The sequence below is a fragment of the Euleptes europaea genome, chromosome 16 (genome assembly GCF_029931775.1).
Source record: "Euleptes europaea isolate rEulEur1 chromosome 16, rEulEur1.hap1, whole genome shotgun sequence".
Classification (NCBI taxonomy): domain Eukaryota; kingdom Metazoa; phylum Chordata; class Lepidosauria; order Squamata; family Sphaerodactylidae; genus Euleptes; species Euleptes europaea.
In genome coordinates, this window is record NC_079327.1 from 35468017 (window position 1) to 35486433 (window position 18417).

The following is an 18417-nucleotide window of genomic DNA, read 5'->3' on the forward strand; positions in this document are numbered from 1 at the left end:
CATTTTCTCCAGGGGAACTTATCTCTGTATTCTGGAGATCAGTTGTAATTCTGGGAGATCTCCAGACCCTAGTCAGCATGGTGAGAGCCAGCATGGTGTAGAGGTTAAGAGCGGTGATTTGGAGCGCTGGAGTCTGATCTGGAGAACCCGGTTTGATTCCCCACCACTCTTCCACATAAGCGGCAGAGGCTAATCTGGTGAACTAGATTTGTTTCCCCACTCCTCCACATGAAGCCAGCTAGGTGACCTTGGGCTAGTCACTGCTCTCTTAGAGCTCTCTCAGCCTCACCTACTTCACAGGGTGTCTGTTGTGAGGAGGGGAAGGGAAGGAGATTGTAAGCCAGTTTGATTCTGCCTTAAGTGGTAGAGAAAGTCAGCATATAAAAACCAACTCTTCTTCTTCTTCTTCTTCTTCTTCTTCTTCTTATTCTTATTCTTCTTCTTGTCAAATGGTGTATACCAGCACAATATTTCATTGACTCAACATCTGAGTGTGTGCAAAGGCTTCCTAACTCATCGACCTAACTATTCTTGATTCTTAGTTAAAATTACTGCGCTGGACGAGACAATTACCAAAATCAAGGATGCAAGATTTTAATATTTTTTCCTTCATTCTCCTTACCTCCATTAAAACAAACAATGCAGCAAAGAAAAGGAGTGTTGCCCATTCCACTCTATTCAGAATCATCTCAAAATCATGGATGTTGGCTAATACGAGAAGCCATATAGCTCCAAACATAGCAATCCACCCTGCATAAAAGGAGGGAAAAACAGCATCAGAACTGCCCCGTATACTTTGAACACCTATTTGCATTTCATTTAGGCATCTGCTCATTGTCTACATAGTAAATGCTTAAAAGCAATATTTTCCTGACAAGGTTCTAGCGGCTTTAATAACTAACAATACAATAGGTGGAAGTTCTCCCATCTTTGGGAAGAAAGTGTACCTGTTGAATGTTTTCCAACCGTGTGCTACCGGAGCAGCCCTACATTTGCTCTAATTTTGTATTTCGCCCAACACTAAATCACTATCAATCACTGCACTGGAACTAGTGAAGCAAGAGAAGGCAAACTGAGCAGCTTGGGATAAATTCAACATCTTGAGGGAAGCATCCTTATTCTGAAAAGTTTGGTTCCCAAATAAAGACTCCAGCTGTGCAAAATATATATTGAACAGGCCTGAGGGAAACTTTGTTGTGAGACAGCTGTCTTTAATAAACTGTGCTAAGTACACATAATAATAAGTCTTCATCCAGACAGATAAAAAGATAGAAAGGATATCTTGCACACATCATGTTGTCTGTAACTAGGATTGCCAACCTCCAGATACTAGCTGGAGATCTCCTGCTATTACAACTGATCTCCAGCCAATATAGATCAGTTCCCCTGGAGAAAATGGCCGCTTTGGCAATTGGACTCTATGGCATTGAAGTCCCTCCCCTCCCCAAACCCTGCCCTCCTCAGGCTCTGCCCCCAAAACCTCCCGCCGGTAGTGAAGAGGGACCTGGCAACCCTATCTGTAACATATTTCTGGTCTGCAAAGACTTGTGTTCCCAAAAACACATCCTTACACTTGCTGAAAAGTGTCTGGATTATGTAATCCATTTAGAGTTGCCAGGTCCCTCTTTGCCACCGGTGGGAGATTTTTGGGGTGGAGCCTGAGAAGGGCGGGTTTTGGGAGGGGAGGGACTTCAATGCCATAGAGTCCAATTGCCAAAGCGGCCATTTTCTCCAGATGTACTGATCTCGATCAGCTGGAGATCAGTTGTAACAGCAGGAGATCTCCAGTTAGTACCTGGAGGTTGGCAACCTTAAATCCATTCCATGAGTCCCCAGTGTAGTCCTATGTGGTTTAATTTCATTTGATTAAGAGAAAACTATGGGTTTGAGTTTTTTTTAGCAGGGACCTTAAAGACCAACAAGATTTCCAGGGTACAAGCTCCTGAGAGTCAAAGCTCCTTTCGCCAGCTTTCATTCTCAAAACCATATACCCTGGAAATCTTATTGGTCTTTAAAGGGTTATTGTACTCAAATCCTGCTCTTCTATTGCAGATCAACATGGCTATGGCTACCCACCTGAAACTACAGTGTTTATTGTAGTATGTTTTTTTTTTAATTTACAGATATGTAAGAGGAGTTTAAGGGGAAGCAAAGAGGGATTCCTTCAGGGCAGGCATTTCCCAGAAAGACACTGCTCTAGGGTTGCCAACTTCCAGGTAGTAGCTGGAGATCTCCTACTATTACAACAGATCTCCAGCCGATAGAGATCAGTTCACCTGGAGAAAATGGCTGCTTTGGCAATTGGACTCTGTGGCATTGAAGTCCCTCCCCTCCCCAAACACCACGTTTCTCAGGCTCCGCCCCAAAAACCTTCCGCCAGTGAGGTCTACCACCTGTGATGGTGGTAGACTAACAGCAATATAGTGATGCCATTCAGACAAGCCCACACACTGACCCCAAAAATTATGTTGTTGCATTACTTCTTTGTATGCTGTTGCTGCTATGCTTTTCTGTAAGATTGGAGTGGAAATTTCTCTTTTGTTCAGTGACAGTTTATAATGAGCACTAGAGGCAGAAGGATTGCATGAAAATTTATTATGTTGTGCCTTTCTATGAATGTTAAAATGCCTCCAATACAGATAGTTTGTATATTTTGTTGCACAGTCTCAAAGGAAATATATATATAACAGAAATAGCACCTGTTTGGGGGTTGGGGGAAGCTGCCATTTTCTTACCCAAAAGAAAAAGAAATTAAGGACAGATTTCTCAAGATAAGATTTAAAATTATTGTAGCCAACACTTAATTTCTAAAGGGAATAGTTAAAAATTGGTCTATGAAAGCAGGAAACGACGAAACGCAGACGAAAATGGAACAAAAGATTATAGTAACAGCTGTGGTCTTTCAAAATGACTAATTAAGAAAAGGCTGCCTTGTTTAATATACCAACCCTTCTTTGATTTACATCGAAATTGAAAAGCTAAAAAAGAAATCAATCTAAATCTCAAACCCTTAGAAACCATTACAATTTGAAATTAATTATTTTGAAGCAAGCATTCAAAAGGCATGCCATCTTCATACGTTTTCAAAACGTGTTTCACATGCCACCAGGACATTCATGGAAAATGGGAAGTTATTAAGAGACCAGCCTTACAGCAGAATGATCACTTGGGGGCATCAGCTTGACAAATGCCAATGAAAACCAACCCCAATGAAAACCAACAGAAGCACACTAGAATGCATTGGAGTGTCAGAACAGTGGGCAGAGAGAGGATCCAGTGCTCCTCCCCCCCCCATAAACACTTGTATATTTCTTTTGCTCTTAAAACTAGATGCTTCCCACTCACCGCTTTATATGTGATTGAGGTGGCCCAACATTAGGGTTGCCAACCTCCAGGGACTGGGGGAGAAAATAGACACCACTGTACTATTATCAACCGATGAGGAAACTAGTACAGGGGCGAACCAGTATAATGAGGTAGGGCTGTCAAAAAAAAAAAAAAATTCGGGCGGGAGGCGCAGAGGAGTTTAAATGACAGCCCGCCTCCCTTCTGCGGGCTACCCTGAAGGGGGGCGGGCTGTCATTGAAACTCATCTGCGCCTCCCGGCCGGGAGGCACAGATGAGTTTCAATGACAGCCCGCCTCCCTTCAGGGGAGCCCGCTGAAGGGAGGCGGGCTGCCCTTTAAACTGATCTGAGCCTCCCAGCTGGGAGGCGCAGATCAGTTTAAAGGGCAGCCCGCGCCTTTCAGCGGGCTCCCCTGAAGGGGGGGCCGAATTGGCCGAATTTATTCGCGAACTCCCGAACTCGCTGAATTCGGCCCCCCCGGTTGCCCGCCAGATTTGAGTTCGGATCCGTCCGAACTGAAAATCACCGAATCAGGGGAAATTCGGTTGATTTTCAGTTCGGACCGAACCGAATTGACAACCCTATAATGAGGTGCAAAAAAATATATATTTATGAGCTACTGTGTCTAACAATTACGCACAAACAATTACACATACATATTAACAAGAAATCTTATACATCAACTGTACATCCCATCTCATGGACGGTAAGATATATTCTTTGTCTTACCGTCCATGAGATGGGATGTACAGTTGATGTATAAGATTTCTTGTTAATATGTATGTGTAATTGTTTGTGCGTAATTGTTAGACACAGTAGCTCATAAATATATATATTTTTTGCACCTCATTATACTGGTCCGCCCCTGTACTAACCTCCAGGGACTAGCTGGAGATCCCCTGATATTACAACTAATCTCCAGCCGATAGAAAATAGATGCTTTGGCAATCGGACTCTGTGGGATTGAAGTCCCTCCCCAAACCCCACCCTCCTCAGGTTCCGCCCCAAAAACCTCCTGTTGGTGGCAAAGAGAGACCTGGCAACCCTACCCAGCTTTTAAAGAAACAGGCCTAACACCATCAACACAGCTCCTTCATAGCATATGAATCAGCTGTTCCTGTTCCAAGACTTGCAAAGTCTATATATATATATATATATATATATATATATATATATATATATATATATATATATATATATATATATCTCACACCTCCAGTTCCCTCCAAAGGGATCCCAATTCTCCTTGGATCAGACATCATCTTTCAGAACAAGGTGCCTCACATGGTTGTTGTGAAGACAGAAGGAAGGGGACCGTATACACCAACATGACCTCTTTAGAGGAAGGGAAGTTTTTAAAATGTAAATGAATAACTGTTCATAGCCCTGTAACATCTCTAAGGTGGCCAGGTCTCCTGCCCTGGCCCCCAGTGCTCCTGCTGTTGTTCAGTGGAGCAGCAGGAGCAGATTTGGGGGGGATCCCAGTGCTATACTGACCTCATGATGTCACTTACGGCTCGAATGCAGAAGTGACATTGCCACATTGGGGCAATGCTCTCAGATTCACCCAAAACTCATAGTGATGCAACACTTCTTCCATTGTCCCTGCACCCCAACATCTCTGGCCAGTTGCAGCAGTCAGCTGGCAACCCTAAACATCTCAGTGACCAGAGAAAACACGTGATAGATTCTGTGGCCTGTCCATGGAAGCTACGTCTGCATGGCTAAGTTTCTCAGATATTGTACTGCTCATGCATGTAGAACACACAGTAGCAATGATTTATAATAATTATTCTGTCAGGGGATGGTTACAGAGACTGTATCACCCCTATGATGAAAGATATGCATTGGCTACCATTCTGTTTCCAGGCACAAATCAAAGTGCTAGTTCTTCCATTTAAGGCTGTAAACATATTGATGCCAGAGTACCTGAAGGACCATCTCCTCCCATACCATCCCACCTGCCAATTAAGATATGCCTCTTAATCTCTGGGCCCCAACCTTCAGAGGTGAGGTGGATGGCAACTTAGAGACAGAGCATTGGCTGTGGTGGCACCTTGCCTTTGAATGCACTCCTCTTGCAGCTTGTCTGGTACCTACATTACTTTCTTTTAGGTGCCAGGCTAAAACATATCTTTTTACCCAGGCTTTTAATTAGAGGTTTTATTTTTATTTGTAATGGTCTGCTCTGTTTTATGGGTGGTTTTTATGCTGCTTATGTCTTATGTCTTGTTTTTTTTAATTGTAAAAATTGCTGTGCTTTTTAATTGTAAGCCACCTTGAACATGACTCTGAAGAGACAGCATGAAATATCCTAAATAAATAAATTTAAACATTTTAGCTGATATCAATTGTCTGCTCCTGTCTAAAGAACTTGAAAAAGCTATTCAACCCAAACATATAACATGGCCAATACAAATGTAGCTGAATCACTTGTAAAATATTCCGAAGTATAATACATTTCTTCCCTTTTTAATGATATATAAAACTTTCAGTTTGAGCTGAGTGTGGAATTTCTGTGGCTTTGTAATTTTAAACATAAATGTTATTTCTAAGCTTAGATGATTTTTATGATAATAGGAAATAATAACAAGGAGGATTGTGCCAGACTGTATTTCACTCTTGTCTGGCAAGAAGTTTGAAATAAATTATTTAGACTTGTGGAAGGTACAATAGGATAGGTTTCATCAGATATTCTGTCAAAGCTTGTAGTGATTTTTTACTGTTTGACATGGGTTAAAGAAGGTTAGGGCTTTTTGCGGAAGTGAGAAATCCTCTGGGTTCATTCAGTATTCATATCCTACTTCCATATAGAGGTAATGTAAAAAGTGTTATACGCTCTTTAATCTTTTACAGAATATACAGCTTTCTTTTGTAGTATCCAAGGGTATAATAGGTATCAACTCCAATAGAAGCAAATGTATAGAATTTGACTGTAATGTAACTTTTCAAAAAGCACTGAAACCTCAATGGAATGTGCATTATTAAGCACTGATATTCCATTTGGCATCATCTTTCTTGCTAATATGTTCCCATGGAACTTGGTAAATTAGACGATTGGACAGGAGCTTATTTAGTAAATATATACAGACTAGTTTTCACAAATTCTAAAGAGTTGTAGAACATAGCATAATAGTATTTAAACTTGCTCCATTGTGGCTGTCATTTTTTTTCCTCCTCATGCTTACAATATGCTTGCAGTAAACGTAAACTTCATTGTGAATTGTAATTGCTTCTGCTTACAAGCACAAAGACCAAGTAAAAGAAATGTTAATGTATCCAGAGAATGGATTTTATCTAAGGAACTTTGATGTTGATCACATTTGTGCACAATAGATCTTGTGAGCCAACCCACAGGAATCCCAGAAAGAACAAACTACAAAAAGCAAAGAACTACCATTCAAAATGACAGCCCGTGCCAAGTTTTCCCCATCTCGCTCCATAATATGTCATTTAACTCACCTCATCATCATCACTCTGCAAAAATGTTTTGACAATGTTCAGTATAATGGTGTCAAAACAAAAGAACAGTTGACTACTGGACAAAATGGACTGAAGCTCTGATATAGAGTATAAGGTAGCTTCACATTATTGGATCATTCTGTAACAGTACAATTGGAAGTAAAAACCAATATTGGTCATAGGCTCAGAGGGTAATGTGAATGAGGTCCCTCTCTTCCCACGAAAGTGCTCTCAGATAATTACTAACAGCAGGGGCCAGGGTACTTTAGGTTACTGCATACTTAACGATACGGTTCATCCAGCCCTCGTTTCTAAAAGAACATTGCTACTACACAGGGCTGTAAAACAAACTAGATGCTACAGCTGAATATTTTGCTAGGAACTTACAATCAAAGATGAATGTGGTTGCCAACTTCCAGGTGGTAGGTGGAGATCTCCTGCTATTTACAACTGATCTCCAGCTGATAGAGATCAGTTGACTTGGAGAAAATGGCTGTTTTGGCAATTGGACTCTATGGCATTGAAGTCCCTCCCCTCTCCAAACCCTGCTCTTCTCAGGCTCTGCCCCAAAAATCTCCAGGTATTTCCCAACCCAGAGCTGGTAACCTTAAAGATGAAATCCAGTCCCTCCAGCTGCAACCCACCTCTTTGGGGTCACTAAACCAGTCTTACACATTTCGTTTGGAGTATTGAAGCCTTGGAGTTCAGTTGCCAGAATAAAAAAATTCCTTATTGGTGAGGAAGCTAATGGTACTGTGTGCCCAGAGGGAGAAAGGCAAGAATTGTGGCAAGATTCATCAATCCCAAATTAAGTAGCAGCCTGGCTGTACTTATGCTTATTTAGTACTATGTACTATGATGACTGTACTATGCTTATTTAGAATAAAGTTCAATGAAACTCTACAGTTATCAGTGGCCCACTAAGCTCAGTGGAATTCCACTAATCTCAGTGGCCTTGTCTCTCAATAACATTGCATGGGATATGGTGAAAGTATTTGTATGTTAAGAACTCTTGGATATTCGCCTGGAAGGAGAATAGGTGAGATGATGCTTCTGACACACCATGTGGGTGTGGCCATTAACACATGGCCGTTTAGTGTTGCAATTCTCCCACTAATATAGTGATTCTCCCTTGTCGCCATGCTGGGCGCCTCCTTATTGCGTTACCAACCCACCCCTTGTTGGTCGAGCTTTCTTCCAGCGGCTCTTTTTCCCACCCCAACCCTCAGCAGGCTCTCAAGAGAGCCTTCACCGCACAAGGGAAGCGGCGGCAGCAACTGGCCACTGCCGCAGTGGCCTCCAGTATGGGAGGAGAAGGATGCGACGCACTTGCCTTCTGGGAAGTGCTGCTGTCGGGGCAGCTGGCTTCCGTCTGGAGAAGGTGGGAGATGGAAGTAGAGGGGGGAGGCTGCTCTCTCTCCAGGCTGCTCTGCTCTCTCATAACAATCCAAAAGTACATAACCAAGTGCAAAACCAAAAGGTGGTCAAAATAGACGGACAGTTTTTCTATTTCCTTATGAAGAATGAAGCTTTCATTCTTCATCTCTAGATCGCTCTGAGCCTTTTGGTCAGGGGGCCAATAGAATGTCCCCAGTACTAAATTACCTTTCGGGCCCGGAATCGTCAACCACAAGGATTCTGTGGACGAGTCTGTCCTTTTTATGGCTTCTAGTTTATTAGACACTATGCCTTCCTTGATATACATAGCAACACCCCCTCCAATATGGCTTTCCCTATCATTTCTATAGAGTTTATATCCAGGGATGACCTTATGGTACTCTCCCTTCTATCAGGTTTCTGTAATGCTCACTATATCTATGTTTTCCCCTTAAAACCATGCACTCTAACTCCCCCATTTTCACTTGGAGGCTTCTAGCATTAGCATAGAAACCTCTCCACGCTGTCTTTCTCTTTTGACTTGCCTGGTATATGATGCACCCTAGAGTAATGTAAACATTTTATCATCACTCAGCATTGTTTCTGCTGCCAAGATTCATGCATGGCTACTCAGCTACCAGCCCGTTATATTCATTCAGGTAAGCACAGAAACTATCACTTAAAGAAAGCAATCTTGCATAGCTATTAAGGCACTGCTGACTAGAAACAGAAAGAGGCAGCATTCATTTGTGTACTGACAAAATATCCCTTCCCCCCACTATTAACATAATGCACTCAATGTCATTTGTTTAAGGAGAGAGGAATTGCAGCCTAACGGGTCTGTTGGTGCCCTTAACAATTGCAATGTTTAATTTCTCTGGTGAATTTTCTCAAAAAATCTTGCAAATTATGCAAATGAGTCAATAAATATACCAACTGGTTTCCAAACAAGTAAGAATATAACCCAGAGACATCCTAATCATAGTACTTCAGCCCATTTCTAATTGAATGCTCTGGCAATAAGATAAACCAAGAGACCTGCATAATATATTTTACCAATGAAATTGGACGTCAGATAAAATAAATAAAGACATTTTACAGTGCTCAGGGCATATATTTGAAATGCAGTCTACAAGCGCAAAATGATTCAGTTAATGTAAGATGTCACCAAATATAATAAGTTGCAATAAGATTTTATATGTAGATGACTGTGTTTATGGTTGGTGTAAACCCACATTATTTACAAATTAATAATCTTCCTTGAGGTCCACTCTCCTCTGCCCGAAGAAAAACTGCTTTGCTAACTCTGCCATCTTTAATTCCACCTCCTGGATGTCAATTCCATAATTCATAATTTCCCTCCTACCTATCTTGAAGAATGTCCATAGCATGATCAGATTACGTTTTAAAAATACTTTTCAGCTTCTACTTTGGATGAGTCCGCACATACAGGTTTGTTTCTCAGTTTTATAAATCAAGCAAATCAAAGTTAAACACTTCTAGATCACAGATCAAATATTGCAGAAAGAGCTTTAATGCCTCCTAACATCACCTCTAAAATGTTTTTCAATCAACACTGATAATATGTTCAGCTATTTTTATTTCACCTATTTGAAGAACTGGGGTAAAAATAAGCCAGTGTGGGCCAGCATGGAGTTCCAGAAAGAAAATGGCTTTGGTGTTACCTCCTATCTTCTGTATTGAGCGCCTTGAGAAAGACAGTGCTGGTTAGAAATTTTCATCCCTGTTTCACATGTATCCATTCTACCTTTCTGCTTAACAAAATCAGTCCTCGGGACAGCTAACATTGTAATCAATAATACGATAAAACCACTAAAAAAGATTTAAAAACCACTGCAGCATAAAACACATTAGCAGCAACTACTGAACATGCACTGAAATAAATCTAAGCAAGCAAAAAAACAAAAACCTCATGCATAAAATAATCACCAATAAGAAGCATCTAAACCAGGAACTGAGACAACTGCAGAAAACAGAACAGTGAAATAATGGAAGCGAGCTGACTTACTGGATCACTCGTTGCGATCCCCCTCGGGCTGGCTCCTGGGGGAAAGGAGGTCTCGTGGGAGGGGAGAGCGTTGCCGCTCTCGCCCTTCCACACAGGCTTTCGTCCATCTTCCCACGGCCTCCTGAGGCTCTGCCCAACCTATGGCGCAGGGCGAGGCTGGGGAGTGACATCATGGCAATGGCTTTTTCTCTCCCCGTGCCTCCCCGCACCTATTTAATGGCGCGCCGCCCAGTCGTAGGCCTGTTTGTGACCTGGTGGCGGCGAGTCCCACCCACCCTTCCCCTTTTGTTATACTTGTCAATCTCTTTCATCACAGCTTGGGCGGTTTTAGGCATTGGGACTGATCCAAGTTGGGAAGAGGTGCCTTTCCTTCCCGTTTTTGGGGACCCCCATAAGGGGTCTTGGGATGGAGTACACCATTGTTGCCCAGCTTGGGGGCGGGTTTTGGGGTACTTCCAGGTGCCGTTGGCTTCACCCAGAGATCTGTGTCCTGGTGGGGTCATCTAAGCGCTACTCCGGTTGCTGTCCCAACTTGTGGTTTGGGGCCATTTTATCGATGCTTTCGATACATCGGATGACAGGGTGGTCATTCGATCCATGGATCCGTCCCTATGCTTTGCCAATGCTCTATCTGTTGTAATCAATAAAGCTGTGGCCATTTGTTTTTCCAAAGAAATAAGTGTCTGTGTGTTTATTTGGTTACTTTTCCCCAGGGAGCAATTTGCCAATGGGATCGCAATAAGGGATACACACAAAGCAATCAGCTACAGGTTATTTGATGCATCTAATGATGTGCATGCATTGTGGAGGACACATAACGCTATGCTTCAGCTGGTTATATATTCCATTTTTATACAAGGAATATATCAACCATGAAATTGTATTATGGGTTTGCAAATTTAACTTTAGTAGCAACTAAATATTATGGAGAACTAAGACATTTATGAGATCTGGAGAACAGGTCTGGAGGGATGGTGACATGGTATAGCCCATTTTGTCAAATCTCAGAAGCTAAGCAGGATCAGTACTTGGATGGGAGACCACCAGGGAAGGCTCTGCAGAGGAAATCAATGACAAACCACCTCCACTTGCAATAATGGGTTTAAATTACAGACAGAGAGGTATCAGGTGGATATTAGGAAAAACGTTTTTTACAGTAAGAGTTGTTCAGCAGTGGAATCAGCTACCTAGGGAGGTGGTGAGCTCCCCCTCACTGGCAGTCTTTAAGCAGAAGCTGGACAAACACTTGTCAGGGATGCACTAGGCTGATCCTGCATTGAGCAGGGGGGTGGACTAGATGCCCTATATGGCACCTTCCAACTCTATGATTCTATTATTCTATCTATAATTCACTTCTCACTTGCCTTGGAAGCCACTTGCTGGGGTCACCATAAGTCAGCTGCGATTTGAGGGCACATACATAGATAGAGAGCAGATCTACTTGTGACTCACAAAGCCAGAAACAACCTGCCATTCAGGTATCATGGCCCGCCCAAGTGCTTAACAGCCTTTCTGTTATTTCAGGACCAGGCAGACAACTAGGCTGAGAGATGTGTTGAGCCCAAATGGGCTGTTGTAAGTGATGGATATTTTACATGCAGAATGATGAGTGATGAATTGGGCAGGCAGTGCTGGCTCAAGCTAGTGAGCCACTCCAGAGCTCTCCTCTTACAAGATCCAAGGCAGCCCATAAAGGAGGCAGCTTGCTCTAGGTAGATCCAAGTTTTACCTCCTCCTCTCTTGCTGCAGCCATACTAGCAAAATCCAAGGCAGGTTTGCAGAGGAAGCCCCTTGGACCCTAGAAGGCAGTACAACCAGTGGAGGAGGCAATGGTAGGTACAAGTCACATCTCCCTTATCAGTGTGGTACCCTAAGTAGTCATATAAATCCCTTGGGCAGTGAACCAGTCCTGTGTGCAGGTCTGAACTGGAGCAGCCAGAAGTAAACCTAGTGCTGTGGCCTAGTGCAATGAAATATCCAGACACCCTTCCCCAGTGCCATCCAGTGTCTTATTCTGAAGCCTGAGGATATCTCAAAGTGCCAACCAGCAATTAGAGAGGAGTGCAAAGATGGTGTGCATAAACTCTTATGCTAACTCTAACCACTCTGCATCACTACACCACACCGGCACATGAATTCATGCTTCATTTCTTTTTTCTAATCTGATGCATCCCATCAGTCAGTGGTCGACCAGACAAAAACAAGTTTGTGAATTCTGTCTAAATAGCTCCTAGGGAGCTCAGAGCAACAGGGTTGGTTACTTGCAGTTTTCCAGCTCAGATTATTTTCTCAGTGCCACCAGTGCTCTGGTTACCAAGGTGGGATGTTATAGTTTAAAAGAATACATATGTGAAATCTGTCTTTTCTCAGAAGTCTACCTGATGCCTACAAGACATATGCCCCAGTCGGAACTGCTCAATGTCTGGAGTAGTGATACCATGCAGTCACTTCCATTTTGATCTCCTTAATATGCCCTAAGCAAATGACTTTTGCACTGTACATTTTAAGCCTTTCTTAGTGATTATATCAAGAACAGAAGAAATGCATCAATCTAAGGAAGTTTTAGTTTTGCTGTTTTCTCAGGCTTCTGTATTTTATAATAGGTTTGTCTAAAGGATATTCTGCTTCCCCTCACATTTTACCCATGAGACTGCATACATTTCTTGGATTAGATTAGCAGGGGAAATCAGAAATCTGGCTGGGTTAAAAAGGGATATCCTAGGCCTTCACGGCTATTCTTTCTCATCAGTTAAACTCAGAGTTGTTTGTTTGTTTGTTTGTTTGTTTGTTGCCAGCTAGCAGGTGGCGACCAGAGGGAGTCAGAGGGGGGGGCATGGGAGGGGTACCATCTGCACAATAGTGTTACTTTGCTTCTGGAGAAAGCTCAGAAGTGACATCATGCCTCACTAGAAATCACTGGATATGTTATATTTTTGCCTAGAGAGGTTTTACCGTACAATTTCTGATGATACCCAGAAAGGCTTGACATCCCTTCCAGGGATTTTTTCTTCATTTTTCTCCCTCTGGCTGAAACATTAGTGGCAGGCAGCAGGGGTTGCTGGGTGGGGGGTATATTCACTAGCAAGTAAATCAGTGTATTTATTTTTATCCTTTAGTTTTAGCCATTGTAATGACCAAGCATGCTGCTATTTAGTTCCAATAATTTCACATACAGACTACATGTGGCAGGAAGACCACATTGGGTTGAGAAGGTTTCGAGGAAATTTTCAGCACCTGCCTTTAGTTAGGGATGCTTACCTTCTTCTGCAAAGTCTTCCTTGGTGGTATTCCATCCAAGTATTGATGACCCTGCTTAGCTTCCAAGATCTGACAAGAACAGGCTACCATTTCACATCCAATATTTCCAACATGCACAGGATCTTTCCTACGGCAGATTCTTATGCTGTCCAAAAATATGCCTTACACATGAAGCTGCCTTATACTGAATCAGACCCTTGGTCCATCAAAGTCAGTATTGTCTACTCACACCAGCAGCGGCTCTCCAGGGTCTCAGGCAGGGGTCTTTCACATCACCTACCTGCCTAGTCCCTTTAACTGGAGATGCCGGGGATTGAATCTGGGACCTTCTGCATGCCAAGCAGATGCTCTACCACTGAGCAACAGCCCCTCCCAGATGTGAGGAACTTTCATAGCAACAGTCTGTTATGTGTGAGGGCGCAGGCTGCCATTCTTGGCAATTCCCCAAGTGCATTGTGCAGCCTTTCCAGATCACAGTCAGTATGCAGCTGGGTCAGGGTGAAGAAATTACTTCTCACTCCTACTGAAAAAGGCACTTTTGTCATTTTCCTGACCCCTGAGCCACATCTTGGACGCTGACCCTGAGAAGCACAGTCCTGGAAGTTTCCAGACCCCCCCCCACACACACACACACACACAAGACACCAGTAGTTCCATCTGAATAGGAACAGGTAATGGACACCCATTTGGAAAAGAACTTAGAACTCAGTCACGCAGAACACCAGAGTGAGCAATTCACCTCCTCCAAGAAATCCACTTACGAACTGCCCAAGTTTTTGTGTTCCCCTTAAAATCTTTGTCTGAACAGTAAATAGAAATACAGCAGGAGCGCAGGTTCCAGGACAGAGCACGGCCCTTTTAAGCCCTTTCAACTCCCTTGGAGAGCCCGTCCAATATAGTACTTAAAAGTTCAAGGAGCTTTTGACAGAGTGTGACTACTCTGATTTTGGTTGATCTGGTGTGGAGTTTATGTCAATGGTTTCATGGATTTGAGGCATTTTACTGGTTTATGTGCTGTGGAATCTTCATCCCTGACCTGGATGGCCCAAGCTAGCCTGATCTCATCAGATCTCAGAAGCTAAGCAAGGTTGGTCATTGTTAGTACTTGGATGGGAGGCCACCAAGGAAGACCAGGGTCACAATGCAGAGGCAGGCAATGACAAACCACCTCTGAACGTCTCTTGCCTTGAAAACCCTTCGGGGACACCATAAGTCGGCTGTGACTTTACTGCACACTCCACCACCATCACCTTTACTGTGTCTTTCTGAGAAAGGCAGTTTATGTTAATTTTAATGAACTTGGATTTGGGAAACCAGGTAAAAATCCCTATTCATCCATCATGCTCACTGATGGTGCCATCTTAAGCTGAATTAACCCTTCTAAATCCATTGAAATCAGAGGTCTTAGAAGTGTACAACATTGCTTAGGATGAAACTGTTAGTAGCTTTGGGCCAGTCACGTGCATACACTCTCTCTCTCTCTCTCAGCCTAGCTTATTTCACATTCTTGTGAGGATAGACTGAGGAGAGAATCACTTTGCTCACTGCAGCAAAGGCTGTTACCATATATGGAACGAGAAATGCCTGATGTTCAAGCTGGTTTCAGAAAAGGAAGAGGCACTAGAGATCATATTGCAAATATACGTTGGTTACTGGAGCATACGAGAGAATTTCAGAAGAAAATCAGCTTGTGTTTCATAGATTACAGCAAAGCTTTTGACTGTGTGGATCATGAAAAGCTATGGCTGGTTTTAAAGGAAATGGGTGTGCCACTACATCTGATCGTTTTGATGCGCAAGAGGCCACAGTTAAAACAGAATATGGAGAAACAGAATGGTTTTCAATTGGCAAAGGTGTCAGACAAGGATGTATTTTATCTCCCTATCTCTTCAATCTATATGCAGAACATATAATTAGGAAAGCTGGGTTAAATTTAGATGAAGGTGGAGTGAAAATTGGAGGGAGGAACATTAATAATTTGAGATATGCCGATGACACTATATTATTGGCAGAAAATAGTGAAGATTTGAAACGACTACTGCTGAAAGTTAAAAGAGAAAGTGCCAAAGCAGGACTACAGCTGAATAACAAGAAAACAAAAATAATGACTACAGGAGAATTACACAACTTTAAGGTTGACGATGAGGAAATTGAAATTGTTCAATAAATTGTTCCTTGGCTCCACCATCAATCAAAAGGGAGACTGCAGCCAAGAAATCAAAAGGAGATTGAGACTAGGAAGGGCAGCCATGAAGGAGCTAGAAAATATTTTGAAGTGTAAGGATATGTCACTGGCCACCAAGACTAGATTAGTTCATGCCATCGTATTTCCTATTACTATGTATGGGTGTGAAAGCTGGACAGGGAAGAAAGCTGATAGGAAGAAAATAGGTTCCTTTGAAATGTGGTGTTGGATGAGAGTGTTACGGATACCGTGGACTGCCAAAAAAACAAATCAGTGGGTTATAGATCAAATCAAGCCTGAAGCTAAAATGACTAAACTGAGGCTATCGTATTTTGGTCACATCATGAAACGACAAGAGTAACTGGAAAAGACAGTCATGCTAGGAAAAGTTGAGGGCAGCAGGAAAAGAGGAAGACCCATCAAGAGATGGACGGACTCAATAAAGGAAGCCACAGCCCTCAGTTTGCAAGATCTGAGCAAGGCTGTCAAAGACAGGACATTTTGGAGGACGTTGATTCATAGGGTCACCATGAGTCGGAAGCGACTTGACGGCACTTACACACACACACAGAAAGGGTGGAATAAAATGTGACAGACAGAAAGACAGACAGAAGAATAGAGCACTGTTGGTCATGGAATGAGCTGTAGAAAAGTTCTGTGATGCATCTGTGATGAGTGATTCCTGCATACAAGACATCACATTATGCCACAGTCAACAAGTGATGAATGTGGATGTATGAACTGGACTAGGATTTTTGAGATGATGTTTCTATATATGCGAGGCTCTATTTTTAAACTCTGCGTAGGAATGAATAATACATGGCCTTCCTTTTGTCTGAATGTAATTGAAGTTGTTTTTTCATTAAGCTGCTGACTGTAAGAACAGCGCTCTGACATCCGTGAATCTGTTTGATGGTGTGCATAAAACAGGGAAGCAGCGGACTGCATTCATTTGAGTTGTCTAGCACTGCAGACTGTGCCAGTAGAGCTTACAAATAAGAGTGTGACTAATTGGTTAAGTCTTTTATTGGTCATGTTAGAGTCTGGGCTCTGTTCTCAATAAATACCTGCGGGATGGTTCTCTCTGTGTGAGAGGAAGACACTGCCAATTGTATATGATCATTCATTCACACGAATTTTCTCCCCCTCATACACAGTTAGAGAGTAATGGAAAATGCTTCTGACTTTTCTTTTTTTAACATCCCGGTTGCCTTTTTTATTCTTATTCCTACAGTGACTCTTTGCAGTGGCTGAAGCATCTGCCCACTCTAAGGACAGAAAAGTCCTTCCCTAGTTTGGGGGGCAAAGCTATTCAAGTTTCTTTCTTGATCAGAGGCACGGATGTTTTCTGATTTCAGTATTGCGCTGGGGATGCAGCAACGTTAAGGTCTACTCAAGGACCCCTGATCTTCCTAGCTGTTGTCACCCTGCAGCAGCCATTTCTTACCCCAAGAAAATTTATTCCTAGGGGTGGACCCTCATGGAGTAATAGCCATGAAGGTCAGGAGACTATAGTGGGGAGGGGGGAGGAGGCAAAATTGCTCCCTCTTGTCTTTAAGTAGTGTCTCTCCGCACTCTGGCCTTTCAACCCACACACACACTTACATTGGTCCCACAACCCCAGGAATAAATTTCAAGTGTCAAAAATGGCTGTTAGGGAGGGGAGAACCAGGAACACTTACAATCCAACCAAGTGTACAGAACCAGTATCTAAATACATATTCAAAAATCCGTGTGAAACACTCCATATTAAACATAACATTTCTAATCTACAGCCACATCAAAGACAAACTGAGCTTACCAAGATCCAAGTGAATTCCTGGAACAAATGAATTGAGAAAGAACATGAGAATAACAAATCCCAAAACAGTCAGGCATTTGATGAGAAGCACCTTGTCGGTTATTCTGTGCTGTTAGGAAGAACAAATATATGGTCCATGTTAACAGAAGAAAATATATCATATATCAGTTATATTTTTATGTTGCCTTTTTCATGGAGTCAAAGATGATGTATGGGACTATGAAAAACCAAGTTCACATCTCTACCCTGCCATGAAGCTTTCTGACTGACCTCGGACCAATCAATTTTTTTCAGTTCATTCATTAACCTTTAATAGGCATAGTAATTTTTTTCAGAATAAGCTCCCTCAAGGATGATTTGGGGGTGGGGGTGGGGGGGTTGTACAATGCCCTGAATTCCTTGAAGAAAAATGGGATAGTTTTTTTTTTATCTCCTTATGATGGTCATATGTCTGATTCCATTTGTAAATTCCCAGTAGCCTCTTCGTTTATTGAATATTAAATACAACACAACAAATGGGGGGGGGGGCACAAGGAATTGTGGGAGCAACTCATCCCCCTCCCCCACTATTTTTCTTTCTCTTCCCTTTAAGTCCCAATAGCCTGTCCCCCTTTCCTGCTTCCCTCTCTCCTCCCCACCCATCAACCAACCTACCGTTATCTACCCCTCCCATCTTCAGTTTTGCCTCCTTCTCTCTCTACCCTGGTAGCCTCTCCCTGGGAAAACTTTGGCCCAGCTATGCAGTGCCAGCTGCCAGACTTAGCCCAGCTGCACAGTTGGGAACCAGCAAGGATTTGCAGTGGGCACCTCATTTCCCCCCTGTATCCCCTTCTCCTAGGGTTGCCAATCTCCAGGTAATCCAAAAAACAAAGCACCTCCGTGCCAATACTATGAGGTTTGGAAAACAGCACTGGAGAAAATTAGTACAAAGGTAACAAATGCTATATTGTGTTTCAAAA

General features: G+C 42.6%; 1 protein-coding gene across 1 annotated transcript in view; it reads right to left on the reverse strand.

Annotated features, from left to right (window-relative positions):
* Nucleotides 1-18417, reverse strand: part of OCA2 (OCA2 melanosomal transmembrane protein) — a 189131-nt gene that overhangs the window by 67002 nt on the left and 103712 nt on the right. The window contains exons 17-18 of the mRNA XM_056861864.1: nucleotides 17459-17567; nucleotides 623-750 (exon numbers count right to left, since the gene is read on the reverse strand). Of these exons, the coding sequence (XP_056717842.1) occupies nucleotides 623-750; nucleotides 17459-17567 (237 nt within the window). The remainder of the gene's footprint in view (nucleotides 1-622; nucleotides 751-17458; nucleotides 17568-18417) is intronic.